The sequence below is a fragment of the Plecotus auritus genome (assembly GCF_963455305.1).
Source record: "Plecotus auritus genome assembly, chromosome: 8".
NCBI classification, from domain to species: Eukaryota; Metazoa; Chordata; class Mammalia; order Chiroptera; family Vespertilionidae; genus Plecotus; species Plecotus auritus.
In genome coordinates this window covers 176,044,241-176,067,904 of record NC_137782.1, presented here as the reverse complement: position 1 = coordinate 176,067,904, position 23,664 = coordinate 176,044,241, and the positions used below count along the sequence as shown (strand labels likewise).

Here is a 23,664-nt window from a genome sequence, read left to right as displayed (position 1 = left end):
TGACTGAAAGGAATTTTTAAAAGAACCAACTGCATCTGAACTATACATTTTAAACAAAGGTAAATGTGTGAGATAATGGATGTGTTGACTCAGTGGGAGTCCTTTCACAATGTAGGTGTGTGTCAAATTATCATGTCGTCCCCTTTACATAGTTTATAATTTTGTCAGTTAAATGTTAATAAAGCTGAAAGAAAAGTCAGGAAGCCCAATCGTGGAGGTGGGTGTTAAACTGCAGACCAACCACAGGACCGATGCTTACTTTACAAACAGAGAATAAGAAAAAAAAAATCAAAACATTAGTTTAGCATTTGAAAAACATTTATTTAGGGACAACTAAACCATGTCAACATAAGTTGCTTTTGCTACTCCTGGAAATGAACAAACATAACCTTATGAAGAGAAAAATTAATAGATATATTTTTAATGCATAGTGACTAAACTTCTTTGTAATAGTGTTTCTACTATAAATGTCTATACACAATTTGTACAGCTATAAAGATAAATTTTAAGGATTCACATTCTAGTTAATACCTACAACTCTAAGTATTACTACCACTTGCCTGTGTAAGCTGATTTCTTTTTTCTACTCACTTGCCAAAAATATGTGTAATTATGCCCCTACACTCAAGATTCTCAAACGAAAAGAAACAGTTACCATATACATTGCCAAATCACTCATGATGTTCAAAAATAAACACAAAAGAACTGCAACCATATAAATTGAGGATCTTAACTATTAAATAGTATATGTGATAAAGTTAGTACAAAGCATTAAAGATATAAAAGTTAATCATTTATTTATAGGTGGAAAAATAAATTCTTTTACATAAATGATACATGTTTATCCTTTCCAATTTGGGTGTCTTTTGTTTTTTATTCTTAGCAAATTTTTAAACTTACGCTCAACAATGCTTAACTGGATAGTAAGTTCTGTCAGTAAGGAAACAATTATTTTTTGTAATTCTCCAAGAAGAAAATAGTATAAAGCTTAATTCATGGTAACATAGTTGGCTGGAAAAATGCCAGTCTGACCTCGAAGCCTTCCTTCCCACCAATCAAAATGCGAATCCGTTTTTGACGTCACTGTGATTCTGTCTCCAGCTTTAAAACTCAAATCCCCCGGCTGTTGTCCTTCAAAAGAATAAAGTGCTGTCACTTCTATGGGTCGACTGGAATTGCCTAAAACAAGAAAAAATATTTAAATGGTCACATTTTTATAGGAAAAACTGGGAGTATATGTAGGTGAGATAGAAATGAATGACTTAGGGTATTCTGAGGCCTGAAGGCCTGTGGAACCCACAGAGATGGTCTGGGTAATTGTCATCATTATTATACTCACTAGAGGCCCAGTGCACGGACCCCTTGGGGGATGTCGGACTGCCGGTTTCAGCCCAATCCTCGCAGGCCAGGCCGAGGGACCCCACTGGTGCACGAATCCATGCACCAGGCCTCTAGTATGCATATAAGATCTTTGGTTAATCTCTTCCTGCCCTCCCTGCTTCCCTCTGAGATTCATCAGTCTGTTACATGTTTCCATGCCTGTGCATTGAGCATCTTACCCCCTAGTGGTCAGTGCACATCATAGCTACCAGTCAAACGGTTGAACGGTCGCTTAGGCTTTTATATATATAGACTAGATGCCTGGTGCCTGGGATTCGTGCACTGGTGAGGGGTGTGGCCTGCGGGGATCGGCCTGCTGTGGGAGTGCCGCGCATCCCCGTCAGCCGAGCGGCGCTCCCCCTGTGGGAGCGCACTGACCACCAGGGGGAAGCTCCTGCGTTGAGCATCTGCTCCCTGGTAGTCAGTGCGCATCATAGCAACTGGTCGGCCGGTCATTCTGGTCGTTCCGCCGTTCAGTTGCTGGGCTTTTATTATATAGGATGATTTTCCTTTTTGCAAAGAGCAAATGTTTGGTAATAACACTAAGTTCACACAAGTCAAACTGCACATTATTTTATACTTAGCAAAACATTCAGCAAATGTTTGTGGTTGTAATTGTTTGAAGTTTGAATAGCCTATATGATAATATTGTTTGTGTTTTTCTTATTTTAGTAGGGTAGCTATGATGGCTCCGTGAGGTACAGCTGTTAGAGAAAAGCTGGTACTTAGGCTCAGGGTTGTACCATGAAAGATTCCATTATCCCAGTCTGTGGAGGCCCTGGATACAAGCGCTCTAGCTCAGGTGTGTGTATGTGGCAGTTTTATCAGCAGCTTTTCCCCATGGGCTTCATGGATGTTTTCATTTCTGCACCTCAATGGTCCTTTCTCTCAAAACAGTGGTGATATTTAAATGGTCACATTGAGAAGCATATCTGCGCATGTTTAACAAAAACTCCAACACAATGTGTAGAATTAAATGTGTACTATCAGGAGAAATACTTGGAGAATTGAATGGTGAACATGAGCAAAAGGCGGCCCGGCCAGCGTGGCTCAGTAGTGGAGCATCGACCTGTGAACCGGGAGACCAGGGTTCAATTCCTGGTCAGGGCACATGCCCGGGTTGCGGGCTCAATCTCCAGTGGGGAGCATGCAGGAGGCAGCCAATCAACGATTCTCTCATCATTGATGTTTCTCTCTTTCCCTCTTCCTTCCTCTCTGAAATCAATTAAAAAATTATTAAAAATTGAGCAAAAAGCATTAAATATTAGAAACTGTACAGAATCATTTTAATATAAGCAGGTGCCTTCTGTGTGCTCAGCGACTTTGAATTTGGTATTTCTGGTTCATATAACTGCGTGAATTATGCGATTAGATGCTTGCTGATTGCATCTAAGCACAGATATACTGAAAACGTAAGTGAATCTAAAATCAGTTACTTATTAGATCCTATGATATTATAAAAAATAAACTAACTTGGCCTATCAGAAAGAAATAAAAACAGCTCTTTAGTTAAACTGCCTTAGCTGAAGCACTAAATCTGTGGCCACACAAGATGTGCTACGGTTCTTTCTGTACAGCTCGTGCATGCTGTCCTTCCAGTCCCCTAAAGAATCACCTTCACAATCACTGATATATTAGAGATATTACTCATATTGTTTTGCTATCATAAAACAGTTCTGCATATTTTTATACTTGATAGTATATTTACTTCTTATCTATCAATTTGAAGGAATAGGTTAAAAGAATGTCACAAAAAAGAATAGACTTTTGACATATCTGGATATCATCGGAACCAGCTACATAACTGCTAACGTGTATTAATACATCGTTTGTATGGCACGGAAGGAGCCGTGATAGCTGCACTGAGTGGGACACAGCGAGTCCTCGTTGTCATTAGGTCAGAAGGATGTAAGTTGATGTTAAATAAGGATCAATCTAAAAAGTATTGTCTTATCAATAATGGTGTTTACATGTCCATCTATAAAGCTAGATCTCAATTAACCTCAAACAAGGAAAACCCTCCAGTAACTCCTCCTTCTGGTTCCAAGACACCTGGGATGACAGAAGGAGACAGGGAAGCAAGTGCCTGTGACCGTCAGGCCATCCTAGAAGTCAAAGTGCGCACGAAAGATGGTCACAGAAGTCAAAGTGCGCAGGAAAAATGCACACAAAAATAACAGTAGCATTTACTGTTCCTGAGTCGGGCACAGGACAGGCACGTACCATGCACCCACTCACCCTGCACCTCCAATGGGACAGCTACATGTGGAGTGACCTGCTCAAGGCAGTGGGTTTGAATCCCGAAGGCTGTCCCTGGCACTCTGAACGACATGATACCCGAGTCCTCAGCAATCACACAAGCACCAAATTGTGTTCAACAGACGGAACACACATGCATCCGAGCATTTTATGTTTGTTAGGCACATTTCCAAGAATTGGTGCATTTTTCTGCATTACCGAGACTACGCAAACAACGGAACCAATTTTCACCGGTCCTAGAAGTACAGTTTATGATGAACAATTCGAAGAAGAAAGATATTCTGAACTAGAGAGGAGGAAAGAGCGAGGAGGGCAGACCTGGACCCATGCCTGCCTGCCCTCAGGTTTTGTCTAATTCCCTCTGCGTCGCAGTTTCTGGGTGAAACCAGGATGAAGCAGTGACGGGAGGGTGGGTAAGGCAGGGCAGGTGGTTTGAGCTGCTGCAGAGAGCAAGGCATTCCTGCTGGCAGAGGAGCTTGATGTTCGCGCCTATGTGTCTGAGCAGAGATGGCGGGGCAGGGGGGTCACAGACAGGAAGACACAGGCCTGCCAGACGCCACCCAACCCCCAGTCAGGGGCTGGGAAAACAGGAGGCTACACCGGAGTGAGGCTATGCCCAGGCCACTCAATGCCACGGCCTGCTGTGAGCTTTTTCTTCAATAAGCTCGAAATGCCCTAAAGTTCCTCTTTCCTGTAAACAGTAGGGAAATTTCCATCAGGAAAAGTGTAATGCCCACAAAATAATTCCTTTAAAAAATCAGTGCGTCCAGCGGGTCCGTCCTTCCGGGAAGGGAGACCATGGGGCCCTGGGCTGCGAGCTGTGGGCGTTCACAGGCGCCTCCCCTTCTGAGGAACGCGGGCCTGGCGGGTCACATTCCTGTGCTTAACAGAGATCGGCAGGATCTGGAGCAATGGGCCATTTTCATCCTAAGATTCGAGTTTAATTCAAAAAGGGGTCATTTTTCTCTCCCAAGTCAGGGCTACACCGAACAGGAAACAGGTTATATCAGCGTTAGTGATTGGCAGCTGCCCTGAGGCTCCCAATGAGCAAGGCCGGTCCCCTCCCCCGCTCAGTGAGTAATGTAACCCAGATGTGGCCACACGTCCGCCCAGACAAGAGGCAGGAGAACCTCAGCCCTTGGGCAGACTCGCTTTTGGACAGTAAATGTCTGCGCACGTTTGCTGCAGTGACGAGTCTGCTGGTGACCTGGCCCCTGCGTCCAGACCAGCCTGTGGCCCGAGTCAGCAGCGTCTCTAGTCCGTGCCCAGGTGCTTCTCAGCAGGTAACTGGCTTTCATGTCACTCTCATTACCTCCAATTCAAGCAAGTAAGAGAACAAAAGTATCACATTTTTAAAAAATGAAGTACTTCTGCAATCCTGTGGATTCCTGTGCATCTAATAAGGGTGTCGAATACTGTCCCTGAGTTTTTTTACAACCGCCAGAGAAATTAGAGAGCTTGTGGCTACTGATGGAGATAAATCACTTTATGTGGATATTTTTATTTACCAAGTCTCTCAGGATAGCTGGGAAGTTCAGGGTAGAGCTTGTATTCGTTTCTGTTACCTGCAAAAAATAAAATAAAAGATGCGGGCGGGGGGGGGGGGGGGGACATTTAGAAAACTAGTTTATAGTATATAAAATACCCAAGAATGCCAAACCTTGCCCTTGCTAAGCAAATATTGTAAATCACAATAATTGATAGAAACACCATTATTTTATCATGCTTTAAATCAAGGAATGCCCGAATAAATCCAGAACATGCACCAGATTTAAGGCAGATGGCACACATCTGATACCTTAGCACATAAGCCACAATGCAGGCCTCATAGTGACACACCCATGGCAAATATAGACACGTCTTTTTACAGATGTGATCCTAAACCATCTGAATCAAAAAGCTCATAACTCCCAAGCCAGAGATTTTTGAACATCCTTGCTTGCATAACCCCGGAAACAATTTTTAAACAGCACGCACTCGGACACCCAGGGTCCTCCCCAAACATCATAAACTTCCTTCCATTGGCCCGGTCGCACTTCCATGGGTCATCTCCTAGCCTGAAAGCGCTTGCAGGACGCAAGAGAGCCTCGTCTTTGTTCTCCAAAGCCCGGCACAGCCTCCCCGACAATCGAGATGACGTGCTTTAACGCATTGCCGTTTACTGGTGACCTCTCCGTGTGAAAAGCAGAATTCTAAGAGTGACCGTCGTCAGAGAGAGTGATGGAAAGGGGCAAAGGGCAGGGCATGTGCTGCATAATCCAGTCGATTCTAAAACCGCCTTACGAAACCCTGAGGTCCCAAGATGGAGGATAAAGTTAATATTCAGAAATATGAATCTGTGAATATATAAGAAAAACAGGCTTATTTTGTTCCCATTTTAAATCAGCTTCTTCTGAAGGAGAATAGAAACCCTAACAAACTGTAGCCATGAGAATTTGACTTGGGCATTTAGAAGAGGCTTGAGCATTCGCTTTTCTCCCTTTAATACCCACTAGTTCTTTTATTCAACTGTAAAGTTCAACAACGTGGCTCCATTTCTTAACAATAATATTTAATAACTGCTTAATTCTCATTGTATTTGAATTGCAAAAAAGTACTTACTCTGCGAGCCGGAGCTCAGCGGGCCTTGTGGAGATGATGGCTGTGGTCTTGACAGTGGTTTTGGAGGTAATTCTTGAGCCTTGGGAGGAGTAAAAAAAATGCATGTAATAAAAACCCCGTTTTCACCTAGGAGCACACAGGCCTTTTTTCCTCATGAGTACATGTGGCAAAGTCTGTCCCATGCGCTGACAAATGAAGCCCCTCACGCTCACAGGGGCTGCTCTTGGGCAAGCTTAGCTGAACTGGACCACAACATACATGGGGGTGCCCCTGTAATAGGAAGCGCACCTGGCCCAGGTACCTCTGACAACCTGCAGGCACAGTCAGTGGTGGCTGGGAGAGGCAGTGACAGCTCTAACTCTGTGAGTCAGTTTTCATTCTTTAAGGCGGGTTAAGCGACTGGAAGCGGTTGTGGAATTAGGTAAGAAGGCCCACAAACCCTGTCCCTTGCACACCTCAGTGTGGGTAACTGAATTGACAAAGTCCTACCCTTGGAGAGACGCAATCGTGGAAAAGGACTGTGTTTCCCTTTGAAACCTGTGCAGGTGGCATGGGAGGGCTGTAGGACATTCTCACAAGCACTTTAGGCAAATGAGGTCACGAGGGAGTTCAAGGTTATTAGGAAGCTGATTCAAGGACAGAGTGCTCTGTGCAGAGAGGTGTCCTGTGGCTACAGAGAAAGAAAACCAACAGCACCAAAGCCTTCCTCCGCTCCCGGGCGGCTCTCCTCGCGTTGATCCGCTGTCCTTCACTCTCATACTTCTCAGTGAACGCATCAAGGATTTCATAAAGATCCTCCGCTTGAGCGGGCCGCGGCATGTCTCCAAATAAAATATCATACGCTCGAACGTCTTGACAATAAAACCTAAAAAGAAATGTCGAATCAAGAACATTTCCTTTATAGACACGGATCCTTTCTAGAGGAAGTCCTGTGGGTGTGTTTACTCATACACTACTTTTCGAACCAACTACAAGCCACACCCACGTTAACCGGAATGCACCCCATGCTCACCTCTGGAGGCACCACCGTCAATACTCTGATGTGCACAGAATACAAAATGCACATCACATATACACACAGACACTCATCTATACAAACATACGTGGCCATATACGGTACATCAACACTTTTGCAAATACACCTACAAGCAGATACATTTTTACAGGTTTTTATTTTTCCAGTTTCTCAATCACCCTAGCCTAAGGCTTTATTTCAACATTTATGGCTTTGTAATTTCTTTAAATAGATATTTGCTTCAAAATCATACAAGGATTTGCCTTACATGTTTGGAAGGCCTGCAGTTGACTATATGTGTTTTAGTTTGCCCAGAATGTAGGTGAGCTTGAGTGGGAAAGTCTCCCAAACAAGTCCCTAAAAGCTTTCTTAACCTGTATTTCTCAAATTTATAAAACCGGAGGTAAAACACCTCGACTTCCTGATGGAGAGCTCCGTAACCCTGCACTTCCCCCCATCCTCCCTGCTGTCTGGCCTTGGTGTTCACACTGAATGCGATCGAGCTCCTGGATCGTGAGTGAACTGTCACTGACTGTGCCTGGGATTCTCTCTCTCTGCGGGGGGTGGGGGGGGGGCTGTCTGCTGTGAACCACCTGGTCAGCTCCGTTAGCTCCCACTGGGAGGAATCCCCGCCAGGTTCTGGAAGCAGTGCTTCTGTGGGTCTCAGCACTTTACCTTTTTCTGGGCAAGCAGACATATTTTAGAGGAGATTTTAAAGAGCTGCTTTGGGAAAAATTAGCCAGATGCCTGTTTAGAGCGGAAGTTCCTCTTGGCCTGCAAGTACATCCAAATCCTTTTTTTTAAAAAGTGTAAAAGTGGTCTCTCTTTTATGGAAGAATGAGTGTGATAACAGGAAACTTTCACAACGAGACACATTTTGACTGACCTACAAGTCATAACTGGCCCGGGCGTCTAAAAACGCTAAAAAAATATACCTAATAGGGTACATCTACCTCATAGAATACTATGGAACCATTAACTTACATTTATGATTCTTATATTATGATGCTAAGTGAAAAAATAGGACTTACACCAGAATCTTGCCCTAGCTGGTTTGGCTCAGTGAATAGAGCATCGGCCTGCAGACTGAAGGGTTCCATGTTCAGTTCTGGGCAAGGGCACATATCCAGGTTGTGGGCTCGATCTCCAGTAGTGGGCATGCAGGAGGCAGCCGATCAATGATTCTCTCTCATCATTGATGTTTCAATCTTTCACTCCCTTTCCCTTCCTCTCTGACATCAATAAAAATATATTTAAAAGAAAAAAAAAACTTAAGCTACTATCACATGTGGCAAAACAAAAGAAAAGTATGCTTAGAAAAATATTAGCAGACAACAAAACAAAAGGTGAATAATCTTTAAAGGGGTAAAATGTTTTCCCCCCTTTTAACTTTTCATGTTTTCTAAGCTTTCTATCCTATATAATAAAAGCATAATATGCAAATCAACCGAACGGCGGAATGACTGGTTGCTATGACGTGCACTGACCACCAGAGGGCAGACGCTCAACGCAGGAGCTGCCCCCTGGTGGTCAGTGCGCTCCCACAGGGGGAGCTCTGCTCAGCCAGGAGCCGGGCTCACAGCTGGCGAGCGCAGCAGCGGTGGCGGAAGCCTCTCCCGCCTCTGCTGCAGGTGGGCAGTAAGGAGTGAGGGGTCCCGGATTGCAAGAGCCCCAGACTGCGAGAGGGATGTCCCCCTAGAGGCCCCAGACTGTGAGAGGGCGCAGGCCAGGCTGAGGGCCCCCCTCCAGTGCACAAATATCGTGCACCGGGCCTCTAGTAGGTACATATTATCTCACATTGAATTTTTAAATGAAGAAACACCCTCTCGGAGTCATAAGTTGTTGATTTAAAAAAGGAATAGACAAAGGAATTAGCGCTGTATACATTTACCAAACATTCTTTACATCAATGACAATTACTCGCCTTGCACTTACTTCCGATTGGTCTCTTTCCTTTCAATCAAGCAGCTGCCTTCCAAGCTGATGCCAGCAAAGAGCCCCCGGGACCTACAGTACGTGAAGACGGCAGCCGAGCTCCGCAGGGCGACGTTTCCCTCCAAATTCCTACAAGACAGAGGGTTAGCTCACACCTGAGAGAGGCCCTGCCCCCACAGACGGTGCTAGAGCAGCATGACCTCTGACCCCAAGTCTGGCCTGTCTTCCTCAGGCCTTTACACGCTCGCTTCCTGTGGGCCTGGCGTGGACTCGCTTCCTGCGTGGACTTGAGTGGTACAGGGAAGGGGGGTCGTGAGGAAGGACAGGGCCCCAGACTTGGCCAAGGGGCTCAGTGCCGAGGACACAGGGACAGTTTTCATCTTCCTGTCTTCCTTCCCCCAAACAGGGAATACTCTCCAGGTGCCAAGGACTGGGTTCTTTTTCCACTGAGGGTTTTCATGGAACTTAGACATCTTTTCCGATGATTTTACCGTGTAACTTCTTTAAACAGTCTGGGTTTAAAACGTTCCTAAACTGCTCAGTGAGCATAACAGTACTTCACGAACAGAGAAGGAAAACCCACTGTGTTTTAAACAACACTCAAGTGAGACAGTTCCTCTCCAATTTTTCATAACCCAGTTTGGAAAGAGAGCCTTTTCCTTTCTGATCCCCACCGCCCTTTACCAAAGTTTAACTTGCTTTGGCTCCTCCAAAGTTTAATGTGAAATTTGTGTTCAATTCCAGAAAATACAATGGCTGGAGTTTCAGAAATGTTTAGTTTCTTGTATGTGCAAATTTCCTCATTTTATCACACTGGCCATGTTCTGTAAATTTCTTATTTGTAAGCAGCCTCAAACCTTCTGTGAGATATAGAAAGCGTAACTTTGCTTCATGTGACTTCAAGTTTCCTCTTAACACACGTCAATATGTAGTTTTTACCACTTTTCTCCCCCACAGCTGTTCCAACGTATTTTACAGAACTCACCTTCCCAAAGGCCCGACGGCCACAGTCAAATTCCCTCCGAGGGTTAGGTTACCACCTTTCGCAAAAGCTTCCACCGCTCGGTCATAATTCAAAATTATAACCAAATCCGACACCTAAAATGTAGACACCCATTTGTTTAGAAATAATTACGTTTAACGATTATTTAAAATACAGGCTGACTGAGGCTCAAGCATACTATAGTACATGTACTGCAGCAAGCATTTCGGCGTAGACAGAGAAAGACTAGGACAGCATGTTTTTAATCTGAGCTGAGGATGTAAGCAGCTGACGTTCCCACAGCTGATGGCAAACTCCGGGCACACTGTGAGGCTGCATGCATCATCTCTTACTCTCCCCAGCAACGTGGTGACACAGGCGGTGACCGGTGTCATGAGGGTAAGTGAACTGTCACCGTGATGACAGAACAGATCCAACGGGGGTCGGAGGGGAACATCACAGGTCCCCCGGCAACTAACCCCTCAGGGAAGCCAAGCCGAGAGCCGGACGAGTGGGGGGGAGGCCACCGCCCAGACGGCCTGGTTCCCAGGACAGGTCCATGCCAACCTCCCTGCCAGGGCCTGGCGCCGGCTCCCATGAACGGCACAGCAGACACTTCATCTTATGCCACAGAGGCTCACACCATCAGGAAGAAACACAGCGGCCATTTCCCAGTGCCTGTCGCTGTGACCTCATCCTCCAAAGAGAACCTAGAAGGAGGATGCTCCAGGCCCGTCAGCGAGGGGAACACATTTGTTTTCCAGACTCGCGCTGCTGTGGTGGCACCCACGGGGAGCACGGAAAACGACAGGCCCGTCCCTCGGGCAGGCAGCCCTTGGGGGACAGACACGCGTCTCCTCCCAACGCGTCCTCTCAGCAGCTTACGTTCCAGTGGCTTCACCTACAGATTCATTGACTGTGAACCCGGAGGGAAGGCTGCCTTCGCCTCTGTTACGGTGAGGCCGTGAGCTGAGCAAGAGCACGCACTGAAGGCGCTCAGTCCTCGCTCCTGCGGCTCCAGCGCTGGACCCAATTGCTTTGGAAAGACAACCGAGCTCATGGTTTTCCAAGGTGCTTATCTCACATCTTCCTGTTGCATTTACTGGGCGATAGGACTTCATGTTACTGGACTTGGTTTTCAAGTCTCCTAACGTGCACTAGGGCCCCAAGCGATCGTTATGGAGACACTCGTGGGGAGTCTTCACTACGTTAAACTGATTGACGTCATTATCACTCAGTCTATCATCCTTTTTAGAAAAATGTATTGGTTGAATTTAGAGGGAAAGAGAAAGACACACACACAGAGAGAAACATTGATTTGTTGTTCCACCCATCTATACATTCATTGGTTGATTCTTTTTAATATTGATTCTTTTTTTTAATATATTTTTATTGATTTCAGAGAGGAAGGGAGAAGGAGAAAGAGACAGACACATCAATGATGAGAGAGAATCATGGATCGGCTGCCTCCTGCAGGCCCCACACTGGGGATCAAGCAGCAACCCAGGCATGTGCTCTTGACAGGAATCAAACCCGGGACCCTTCAGTCCACAGGCTGATGCTTTATCCACTGAGCCACACCAGCTAGGGCCATTGCTTGATTCTTATATGTGCCATGACCAAGCATAGAACCCACAACCTTGGCGTATTGGGGCGACGCCCTAACCAACTGAGCTACCTGGACAGGGCCTCTCATTGTTTTCTAAATAAATGCTATTTGAGAGAGACCCCAAAGCAGGCCCCAGCGTTGCGTGGAGGCCGAGGCTGTGGAAAGAGTGGCCGTAACCCGGCTCAAGGAGTCACCGACACATCGCCCGCGTGGCCACCCTGAGACAAAACTGTTCCACAGACGCGCCAAAGATGGAAACATGGCAAATGAAAAAAATTCTGCTGTCAATGAGAGAAAAGGAAGAAGATGGTCACATGAGATAGTGTAGGGAGAGGTTCATCAAGAGGATAAAGGGGGACCATTTCCACAGGTTCAATAAACAGGTGGAAATCTCACTTCCAGGTGTTAGGGTTCAGTTGCTTTTGGAGGATTCGCGATGGTGTGCGTACCATGGGCCCCTTACCTCGATTCCGATTTCAAATCCTCCACCGAGGCCCGCGATTCCGATGGCGGAAGGTGCAGACCACTCTAATAAAAACAAGCACACTCCCAAGTCAGACCCGTCACGCAAGCATCAGGGGAAATGCTAACATGAGGATGAATACTGTTTCTTTTTAAAAGAAGAAGAATCTGACATTTTCCTCTATGTTTTTAAATGTTCTTTATATATAATTTTAAGTTAAAATATTAGATATTCATTGAGTCTCAGACTCACAAATACATGTTGTCTAAATCTTTCTCAATAAACATGCCTGATACAAAACTATTGAATTCTCACCAACTAAACTTACTTAGAATTTGACAACTTCAACAATCAACATTTCATGTTTTACAAAGTAATTGAGCAGTAATTCTAGTCATTAGTGAGAATTTTATCGTAGATCTGAGAGCAAAAGGATTGAGAGTTTACTGGTATTATAACCACCCCTAAGGGTAACACAATACTGCACGGTTTCTATTTTACATTTCCGAGGGCAAACACTGTTTGACACCCTTTGTGCCTAGTAAAAGCACAAGGAATAGGCTATGCATTCCAGATGATTAAAATTCTAGTAAAATATATTTCTTTACATTTGGACACTAAGCACAGCAATTGCATTTGCATGAGTATTTTATGCTTATTTTGTCTGATACAGAAACAGGTTAAACAAGTCTAGAAAAACATTAATTTGGTTGGGGAAGGGTGGAATGGTCCAGATAAAGTCATTTCTTGAAATGCTTGTCAGCTTCTAAATCACACTTTCCTTCCTGCATGCATTCCAGATGATAACTATCGAGTCTACCCAGAACTAATCTAGCCGGACTTAGAGGAGTTTTGATGACATAAATTAGTGTCTTAAATACCAACATTATTTTCCATTTCCTATGTTAGGAACTACCTCTGTCCCCATCCGGCAGGGATTCGGGAATTCTCTGTGCCTCATTTGGGCAGCTTTTAAATTATCCTGAGCAGTCACCACTGGGCAAGATGGGAGAGAAATCTAAGGGCTCAGAGTGAAACACCAGAGGCCGATAGCACCTCCCCCTTCCGCATAGTCATCTGCCTGTGACCAAAGGGACCTACAGCGCTGAGGCCTTCTTAGAGACTAGGGGCTCACCTGGCGTGGACTCTCTCGGAATGTGCCCCCACTTTGGTTGTGCTACTTACTGGGAAATCTGGCCATAAAAACTGGGGTGATGCTTGAGAGAAGAGAATTCTGTCGCTTTTTTCTCATAGCCGTGCATCGAGCTCTGAGAGCTGAGCCACAGCTCGGGGGACTCTCATTTTGGGGGGATACCTCACAGGAAGCAGGGGTCCAGCGACTAAGGTTCAAAGGCTGTGTGCTCCACAGATGCCTAGATATACCTATTGTCGGTGAATGTCCCACTAATTATGCACACGAAAATGTAACTACACCAAAATGTACCCACTTATAGGGCTGAACAGCGACGTTCCGTTGGTCTAATAAGAAGCATTTAGTTGGTCCTGGCAGGCCTGCACACACTCTAAGTCTTACTATCCATGCTGGTTCTTGGGGTTCAAGGCAAACACACTTCGATTTCACCTCTGAGAAATCAAGTATTAGGTTTCATTACAGAAAGTGAAACCAAATTATATTGATCTTGATAGCATTCTGCTCTGGGGATATTCGTTCAAGTGACTTCCCACAGGAGCTACAGATGGCTCTCATTTTCTTATAAAGTTCCACAAAACAAAACCATTGTGGCATGAAATTGAGGAATAAGAACTCATATTTAACAGCAGATGCGAATTTTGTCATATTTAATATTTGCTCCATGAAAGAACTACAAATGCATACAAGACAAAGCCAGGTCTACCCGGATCTCATCCAGCGTTTTAGGAAGAGAACAGTGACGGCTCGTGGCCCTGGGCTGTTTGATACCCAGGACGCATCCAGGGGGCCCTCAGGATGACAGGTTTGGAGCGTGGGAGGCCTGCCACACTCCCTGTGAAATGGGTCACATGGAAACAGAACAGTGAATATGCAGGATTCTCTCCTCCCCACGTGAAGAAACATCACTTACTTCCATCCGGAAGACGAGCCAGCACGATCCCACTGCCTCCTCGCGCCGTTACCAGAAACCCAGCTTTTATCACAGACAGAACCGCAAGGCCCTTGGCCTTGGCAATCACATGGGCTGCAAAGGTCAGAGACAACAGGTGAGCAGGTGCAAGCAGACCCCACGCACACAGGTGTGCTGGGCCGATTCCTGGGTTCTCATGAGGGGCCTTAAGGGCACATTGGAACCACGGATAAAATGTGGTTACAAGACAGTTGTGGGGGGCGGTCCCCAACTCCCAGCTCAGCCTCTATGTTGTTTCTGCAAACGCAACATCGTAAGGGCTCAAAACCCCCGCAATGGCCATAATAGGCTGAGATACAGCTGGGAGGATCAGCCAAGAGAAAAAGGTGGATGAGGACTTGCTCTCTCAGCGGGTTGGCAGCCTGAAGTCAAAGAATACAACACTTAAGTTAGAAAGCAAAGCAAATTTAGAAATTAACAGCACGGTTTTATTTACCTACCAGGAATGATCTTATCAGGTCCATTTCTGGAAGTTATTTCTGTGAATTCTCTTAGAATTTTAGCAGCCTTTTTTGCTTCCGATTTCAAATTGGAAGGTATAGGGTTATTCACTAAAACATTTTTAAAAAAGATAGAAGTTACAAATTTATTGTCATTTCATTTTTTCTCATACATAATTAAGCATTAACAAATCATACCCTACCAGACAAAGAAAATGAACTGAAAATCCTCAATTACTAATTGTTTCATCTCTATTTTCCCAGTAAATTAAATTCACTAGGAGACTGGGAAACCCTAAACACCTCAGATATTATAAAATCATGGGATTCTAAAGGATCTTAACAAAATCTGGTTCAATCTCCCAATTACGTATGTTCTCCCTGTAACCCTTAACTCACCTCAATACTAATAAAAACATTAAAATAGTAGAGACCCAGTGCATGAATTCATGCACAGCCAGGGTAGGGGCCATGGGCGGTTGGCCAGCCCTAAACCCTGGTTGAACTCCCGGTTGAGGGGACAATTTGCATATTAGCCTTTTATTATGTAGGAATTTTTAAAAGATGTACTTTATAACTATGTTAGCTAATGTAAAACTTAACATAGTTGGCTATTTTTGTCAAAAATGTTTGAGCGGTCTGTACAGATTTTCCTTATTGATAGTAAAATTCCAGGAGACTTGGGAATTGAGTGATTACTTTAAGTAATGAAGGCTAGCATTTGTACAGCACTTTGCACTCCAGTATTGCTTGTGTGGGGGCTAAAGAATAGTAACACTTTTCCTCCCACCTTCAGGGCTAATAACCAAATTAACAGAGACAGATTAACAGGAGAACATCAAAGTTTAATATGTGCGCATGGGGAATTCACATTGGCATAACAATTCCATGGGAATTCCAAAGACTGTGAGGCAACATTGGGTGTAGACGGCATTTGTGGACAAAGATCATGCCCTGTTTCCAGACAGGGGACCAGAAGAGCCAAAGAAATCAAGAGGTTTAGCCCTAGCTGGTTTGGCTCAGTGCATAGAGCCTCAGCCTGTGGACTAAGGGGTCCCGGGTTCGATTCCAGCCAAGGGCACGTGCCTGAGTTGCAGGCTTGATCCCCAGTGGGGGGCGTGCAGGAGGCAGCCTATTGATGATTCTCTCTCATCATGGATGTTTCTATCTCTCTCTCCCTATCCCTTCCTCTCTGAAATCAATAAAAATATATTTTTTTTAAAAATCAAGAGGTTTAATGTGAAATCTGCTGTGCAGACCATCAAGTCCATGTTTCATCTAAAGACTGTGTTTCTGGTTCTGGAAGTTTCCGTGCCTCCCGTTTCTGTGCTCCTTGTGTTGATGCTGTTCTCTAACCCTCATTTATGGCCTTGTCCGGTCATTGCAGCATCTCTCTTCTTCCTGGGCCTGCTTCTGATGGATTTTCCTCCCAGCTATGGCTTACATGTTCCTGTTTCTACCCATTTCTAGTAACAGGGGTGGTTGATAGAAGTTGTGAGCAGGTAGTGAGTCAAGGCTTTCTTTTGTTACTGGTGGAAATCGGGTTCTTCCACAGAATCATAAGGAAAGCATGTCGGGGACCATGGACTTGAAGCATAGTGGCAAGGTTGATGGGAGTGAGAACAAGGGACTGTCCCCAAGTCCTAGTGTCTCATCCATGACCAGGGGGCTCAGCTCCGTCCAGGGTGGAAGAGGTCCAGCCTCCAGGCGACAAGCCCGCAACCACGGCTATCAGGCCCAGGAGGGCGGGACCCAGGAACACAGAACTTCTCTGTGTCATTCACCCACGGGCAGGTCCTCTGCTGAGGCTGCATTTGGGCCCCCACTGCCTCTACAGAGAGGAAGCACAAGAATCTCGGAGGGCTGTGATGGGCCCTCCCCCTACCCAATCCCTTCTTTTTCCCAGGCTAGACTCCTCCCCTTCTGGATCCCCATCTAGGTTCTTACTGCTCATGCCTCAGCAGAGGAATTTCTCTCTTACTGGTCCCCCACTTCTGGAATCTGGGGGAACAGCCAGTTGTCCCCTGGGGGGATTGGAAAACCAGTCCTTCCTCCCTCCTGGGGATTAGCATCTGTTTGGCTGTCCCCTAGGATGTCTGGAGGACCTAGCATCATAGTAGACCTGGCTTAATGCTTAATTAGATGTCTGGCTCCATCTACTCCCTTTCTTTTTTATTTTTATTTATTGATAAGAGAGAGAGACCAATTTTGTTGTTCCACTTATTTATGCATTCATTGGTTGATTCTCGTACTAGTATGTGCCTAGACCAGGGATTGAACCCGCAACCTTGGCGTATCAGAACGATGCTCAAGCCAACTGAGCTACCTGGCCAGGGCCCCCATTTGCTCCCTTTCTTTGTCAGCAACTAACTAGCTGCCTAGGCGAACACTTCGATGTGTGGCTCAGGTGCGTACATGGTCTTTAGCTCACTGTTAGCCCTACAATTAGGGTGGGACTCTCTCTTCCACGTCCTCAGGGCTTAATGAGCTCTTTCGCCCTTGGCTGGTTGGAACTGCTATTCCCACCCTGTGTCAGCCCAGGGCTGTTCCCCTCACAACTGCTGGCAGTTATCCTGCCTGCCTTCCAAGTCCCCCAATGATGCCTCTCATTCAGCCAAGGACTCCAGGGACCCCTCTGAGATTCCCTGAGCTCTCTCTTTAACCCCCTCTGCTCTGCAAGTGCCATGGGCCTGTGCCTCTCCAAGCTCACGATCTCTTCATCCAACAAGAACACACACTCTGAGCCTCCTTCTTCTCTGGGACCCACTCATCTGTTGCCCAAAATGGGAAAAGAGACATTCCTTATATTTTGCCCAGTTTCTAGTTGTTTATAGCAAATGGCAAACCCAGTATCCTTTTCTTCATCATGAAATTCCCAGTGTGCTTTTAATCTGTTCTTCCCCAAGGTATGTTGAATATTTTTTCCAGTTCTGTAAAAATCTTTCTACTATTGTTTGTCCATTTATGGGGCATTTCTCTCTTTCTTATTAATTTATATATTAAAGGAATTAACCTTTATTCTATAATATAGCCTCAATGTTGCCGCTTGGCCCACAAAGCCCAATGCATGTCCCCTCTTGCCCTTTAGGGAAAAACTGCCAACCTCTGACTTCTTGAAAGTCTTCAAGACCCTTTTTACATGCTGCTCCTACCTGAAACCATTCAGCACAGCCCCTCACACAACTGAAATCTTGGCAGGGCTGACCTCCACTGCTGGGCATTTGTGGGGGATGACAGGGTCTTAATGATGGCCCCGACTCCTACTGGCTCAGGCCCCCCCATTCTGAGGCCCCTGGGCACAGTTTCTCCCCTTTTGCCCTCACAGAACAACCAGTGACCGGAGAAGCAGGGACAAACCTGCCCATGTCTGGTCTGCGTGATGAGAGACACAGTAGCCATATTTTAAAAGAGATGCCACCAAGTTGCTAACACGGACTGGAGCTGCCTCCAGGAAGAGCGATGAGGCCGTGGCCGGCCTTCCTTCTCCGCCTCCTTCCAGGTCCTCTTGTCTTCCCAAGCCTCTTCCTCCTCTGCACTCAAACCTCAGGTCCTGTGACTTCAAGCACCATCTATGGCAGATCATTCTCCAAGTTTCATCTACTCTTTAATCTTCCCCTACATTCCAGACTCACAATATCAATTATCTGCTCGGCCCAAGTATCAGGCAAGCATCTCAAATTAAACACATCCAAACATAACTTGTGACGTCCTGCCTCCTCCCTAACCTGTTCTCCCAGCTTCCTCTCCAGGTAGGTCTCATCCATCTGGGAGCTCACGCTCCACACCTGGGTCAGCTGTAACTCCCATTCCTCATGCCCATCAACACCTCCACCCTCTCAGAACCTGAACCTTCCATGCACACGCAGAATCTGATGGCATTACCCGCTCCCTGGCCACCCAGAGAATATCAGTTCTTGTGCTGTCTATTCAGCAGCCTCCTCACTGGTTTCCCAGTCTTGAATTTATGGTCATTTCTCCAAAGAAATTCTCCACCTAAGTAATATTTCAAATAATATTACTCCACTGCTTACAGCCCTGGAAGTTTTCTCATCATAGTTGGTCTATGCCATGGCTAATATGTCTGTTATCTGTCTATCTACCTACCTACCTACCTATCATATCTGTCAATATGTATATCTGTCTAGCCATCCTATCTATCTGTTTGCCTGTCTGTATCTGATCTTTCTTGAACATGCCCTTCACTGGAATGTAAGTGCCATGGGGATAAGCACATGGACTATTTTATTTTATTAACTGTAGTATCTCCAGCACATGCCATAATGACATATAGTTACTGCCCGATACATATTTGTTAAATGAATAAAGTATTTGCAAGGCTTTGGGGAATTAAAGGTTAAATCCCTTTAATTCCCTGAGGAGTAGAAAAGGTTCATTTCATATGAAATTGGTGGATTTATAAGAGAATATACTAACAGCAAAATGTGCCTGCCTCTCAGACTCGGTAGCATTTCTAGACCTTGAGAGAAAGCAGGTCAGAGAGAAGCAAGGTACAACTTGATAGCGCTCTGCCCTAAAATCGTCCTTTCCAGGTCCTCCCGGGAAAGGGAGGACAAAACAACACAAAGAGGGAAGGAGACCCGAGTGCACCGAGACCAGCAAGCCGCTGCTCCAAGGGGCCTCCGGCACCTCAGGCTGAGATGAGCAAGGCTCACCCGCCACATCCCTCCAGCCAGGAAGATGGGAGCTGAGTCTGTAACTGTGAACTTTGTTCCTTCTGCTGAACACCTGTGTCTTTCATTTTGGAATCAGCACCAATTTGTCTCCATTGATGCTGCACCTCACGTGAAGCAGGTGATCCCAACGTGCCTCCTGGGCCACTTCGATTTCCTAACTGGAGCTGGTCCACAGTGGGCACCGGCCAAGGGCTGGTGTGGGCGCTGCCAGGAGAACCTTTCTCCAGGTACTTGCTGCAAGATGTCACCCGCCCCCCGCCCCCAGGGGGTAAGGGGAGAGCCTGAGGACAAAGCCATGCAGAGGAGCTGGGATGAGAGCTGGAGGGAGAGAACCTGGGCTCGGCTGGCCCAGATTTCTGGCCTGTCCAACTAAAGCATAGTAATTAATGCATACATCTTACCCCCACCAACGCCTTTCCACTCTGACTTCCACACCCAAGCAGAATCAAGCCATCAAATAAGCAAATCCCACAGCTGAGAGCTGCTGCTGCAAACATCCTGCTGCAGGGGCAGGTCCACCTCTTCTGTAAACACTCGGGGGTTCAGATGCAGCCCAGGAGGCCTGCGGACGCAGTGGGCTCCGTCTGCGAGCCCAAGTTCTGTGTAGGCACAGTCCCGTGTTACTGAGAACTGGTCACGGTGAGGATACCGCTGTGTACAGCTCAACTACAGAAGGGCCTGGCTGCTTTGTTTCAACAATACAGGTTCTGTTAAATTTCTGATAAAATCATACTGCCTGGCCACAGTTTATATGTAGTGACGTCCTGTCAGAACCAACAAATAATAACGTAGCAATACGCTGCAATTCCTGTTCTCAACATCAACCCAGGGCTCACCCAGCCCCTTGACGGCGCACGGAGTGTGCAGAGCCTGTCTGATCGGAATGTTGCTGAAGTTATGGAGACAGAGGTCATACTAAAGAAGCCCCTTCCATGCTAAACCACGGTAGGCGTCTGAATGATCATAAAAGTCTCAGGTCTCTTGAATCCAAAGCAAAGCGAATTCTCTATAAACATTTCAGTTTCCTCCTGCAGGAGGATGGCTGCCAAACCTCAAGCTAAGAAACTTAGGTGTAAAGTTTTCTTTGAAAAGTACTTAACATAATTGAAAAATTTCATACTAAGACATTGTTTTAATGAAGAAGAGTTTATAAAAGGCTGGGGAGAAGAATTTTACTTTGGAACCGCAAAAGCTCCGAATGAGCTTAGGTCCGGAGGTAGAAATGATCCACAGCCTGATCAGAGGCAATAAGCTCAGGCTGGGTCTGGGGGGAAACAGGGGCGTTAGGGTCCTTCTTAAAGGGCACCGCCATGAGGGTGAGGAAATGGACTAGTCTCCAATCTACCGTCCACCAAGGGTCTGGAATGGAGGCAAGGGACTCCAGGGTTTCCCAAACTTTTCTTCCATCAACAAGATCATTATTTTTCTCAATGGTTTCTCTAGGAAAAGTTTGAAAGTTTAGAAAAAGTTTTTCAATTTTCCATTCATTATTAAGCCTTATAATTTACATGAAATAGAGGTTAGTCACTAAATTGATAAAATCTCAATCAAAATCAAAGGAACAATATTTAGAAATATTTTGAACTGACTAAACCTTAGCCAAAATAAAAGCAACTTCACCTATCCATGTAAGCTTCTAAAAGTGCCTTTAGCCCAGAGCCTTTGCTGGAAGACTAACCATGAACACCTGCTGGTAACATGGGCATTGTTTCTGAAACCACTGCCGATGTTTCCGCGGCCTTGGTTTAAGTACTTCCTCTGACTTAATGGGACAAAGTTGTCCGTTGTAGAAATCAAAACCCAAACTTTATACAACACAAACCATTTGAATCCAAACATTCGTGACCCCAGGTGCAGCCAGGGGACAGAGTCGGGAGTGATGAGAAACGACTTCCAGTCCAGGACACCTTGACCCTTTCCACGCTGAAGCTCACAGGAGCCTGGCTCGAAGCTGAAGACACGTTCCGCTCCGGCCAGACCATTTGGTGTAAAAAATGGACAGTGTGCTTAGGTCTGAAACTGCACAGGGTTATGTCCCATCAGGATGCATTTGCAAACAGATGGGTGTGGGAGGACTCTGTGACCCCCACTAGCTTGTGTGCCCCCACCAGCCTGGCTCTCAGACATTCTTCCCCTCTGACCTGCATCACTTTCCTTCCTTTGGAAACTCTATCCTCTTAATTCTCAACAGTGAGAAGTCTCCTGAGAATAGATTCCAAAATGGGATAAAAGCGTCAAATCATCAGCGGTTGAGCGTTTGACCTATGAACCAGGAGGTCACAGTTCCATTCCCTGTCAGGGCACATGCCCAGGCTCCAGCCCCAGTGGGGGGCGTCAGGAGGCAGCCGATCTGATCGATGATTCTCTCTCATCCTCTCTCATCATTGATGTTTCTATCACTCTCTCCCTCTCCCTTCCTCTCTGAAATCAGTAAAAATGTGTATGTTTTTTTAAAAATGTCGAATCACTCTTGATGAGCAAAGATATTTTCCCCATTGTTTTTTTCAACCATACAAAAGATGAGGGGTAGTATTTACACACTGCACAGAAATTTTGTGTAAATAGAACAGTAAGCCAAGCCACCAGGTCTCCTGAAACATGATAAACAGGGTGGAACTTGTTCTGATTGCTGTAACCTCCAACACAGTGATCTGTGACACCTCCCCGGGCAGCCACTGCGCAGGTGTTCCCGGAGCAGGCAGCGCATGGGCCGCCGTTTCTCAGAGGTCCTGCCAGAGATTCCCCAACCAGCATCCCAATGTGTGGACCCCTCAGATGGTGACCCTGTGAGCAGAGGTCGCAGCCTTGGCAGCAGCAATGGGGACCCAGAAATATTGGTTGAAAGGTGGTGACAGGTTTCCACCAGCAGGGTACATCTCGTTTCCTTATCCTCAGGTACCAAGTCAGAGCAGTCTCTCACCTGTTCCAGTGAGGAAGCCCTGCCTGCCTCAGATCCACAGGGTCCCAAGGGCGGTCTGTGGGGCTCTTTGGCTCTCAGAGACCTCAGACTGTGGGGTGATGGCAGGGAGGGCCAGGTGACAGCTGCAGGCTGTCACTTCGGGGACCCCCACCAAGCACAGTCACCCCCTCTTTCTGCCTCCTGCCCCCACAACTCAAGCATAGCCAAACTCAACCATCACCAAAGTTCTAGAATATCACCTACTCAAACAAAATGGAAGGAAAATGATGCAAATCCATGGCTTTTAAATACTAGATATTTACAAATAACAAATTGCAATCGTTAAAATTAAAAACTTCGGAAGAACTTTTCTGTGAATTGTAAAGACTGGGAGTAGCCCTGAGTCCAAACCGCTGTGGGGCAGAGTCCTGATGTCACCCCTAACTCCTGACGGAGCGCAGGGGACCTCAGCGTCACCCCAACTTCTGACGGTGCGCAGGGGACCTCAGCGTCACCCCAACTTCTGACGGTGAGCAGAGGATCTCCGCGTCAATAGATGCGCAACAGCAGAACCCCAGACACCGTCTCTCATCAACCAGTTCCCCCTCCAGCAAAGGGGAAGGAGTCGTCCCGACTCCGGGTCTGGCTTGGCGCGGCCGACTCTGTACTCACTTGTGACCCGAGCCTGGTCCGCTCCGGGGCCCCTCGAGCGCGGACGCCCAGCCAGGAAGAGGAAGGCGCGCTCCTCCGGCCCCGCCTCCCGGCGCAGGGCGGGCCCGCGGTGCACACCTGGGACAGGTAGCGCGGGGCTGGGACGGCTCTGCCCGGGTGGCAGCCAGGGAAAGGCTGTGCCCGACTCTGTTTCGAGATGGCCTCTAGGGCACCCCACCTTTTAGAACCGAGGCGACTTGGCTGACGGTCCCTGTCCCGAAGCGGACGGTTGTGCGCGGGGTTCCAACCGGGGCACTGGGGGTGGAGTGGGGTCTCGGGTCCCAGAGGGGCCCCTGGTCGCGTGGGGACCCCGCTCACCCCAGATCACGGGCCTCAGGTTCCGCCCGCGAGGCCCAGGTGAGGGGGGACGTTCACCTGAGCGGCTCAGGTCCCCGCCCCTCCTGTAAGGCTCTGTAGCCCACCCCCAGCCCCACCTAGTGCCCGGGGTCCGGGCGGGCGCCCTCCCCACCCTTAGGGGATCCCTCTGCAGAACCCTGACCTAAGCCCGCCCCACCCGGCGCCGTCCAGGTGACTCACGACCCCGCCTCCCCCT

The 23,664-nt window shown here is 46.8% G+C and overlaps 1 protein-coding gene across 1 annotated transcript; it reads right to left on the bottom strand.

Annotated features, from left to right (window-relative positions):
- Positions 1 to 303: 303 nt before the first annotated feature.
- On the bottom strand, positions 304 to 23,156 carry SH3YL1 (SH3 and SYLF domain containing 1). The gene is made up of 10 exons (XM_080684862.1): positions 23,073 to 23,156; positions 14,808 to 14,918; positions 14,308 to 14,421; positions 12,245 to 12,309; positions 10,176 to 10,288; positions 9,191 to 9,319; positions 6,937 to 7,105; positions 6,241 to 6,319; positions 5,148 to 5,204; positions 304 to 1,179 (listed from the first exon to the last, which is right to left on the bottom strand). Coding segments are annotated over exons 1-10 (1,029 nt in total). The 5' UTR covers positions 23,074 to 23,156; the 3' UTR covers positions 304 to 988.
- Positions 23,157 to 23,664: the final 508 nt, after the last annotated feature.

Bases quoted from the DNA above. Each gene is read 5' to 3' on its own strand.
- SH3YL1 (XM_080684862.1), bottom strand. The intron at 10,289-12,244 runs GTAAGGGGCCCA...TCTACATTTTAG, and splicing joins GATTTGAAATCGGAATCGAG to GTGTCGGATTTGGTTATAAT. The intron at 7,106-9,190 runs GTAAGTGCAAGG...ATTTCTTTTTAG, and splicing joins AGGAAAGAGACCAATCGGAA to GTTTTATTGTCAAGACGTTC.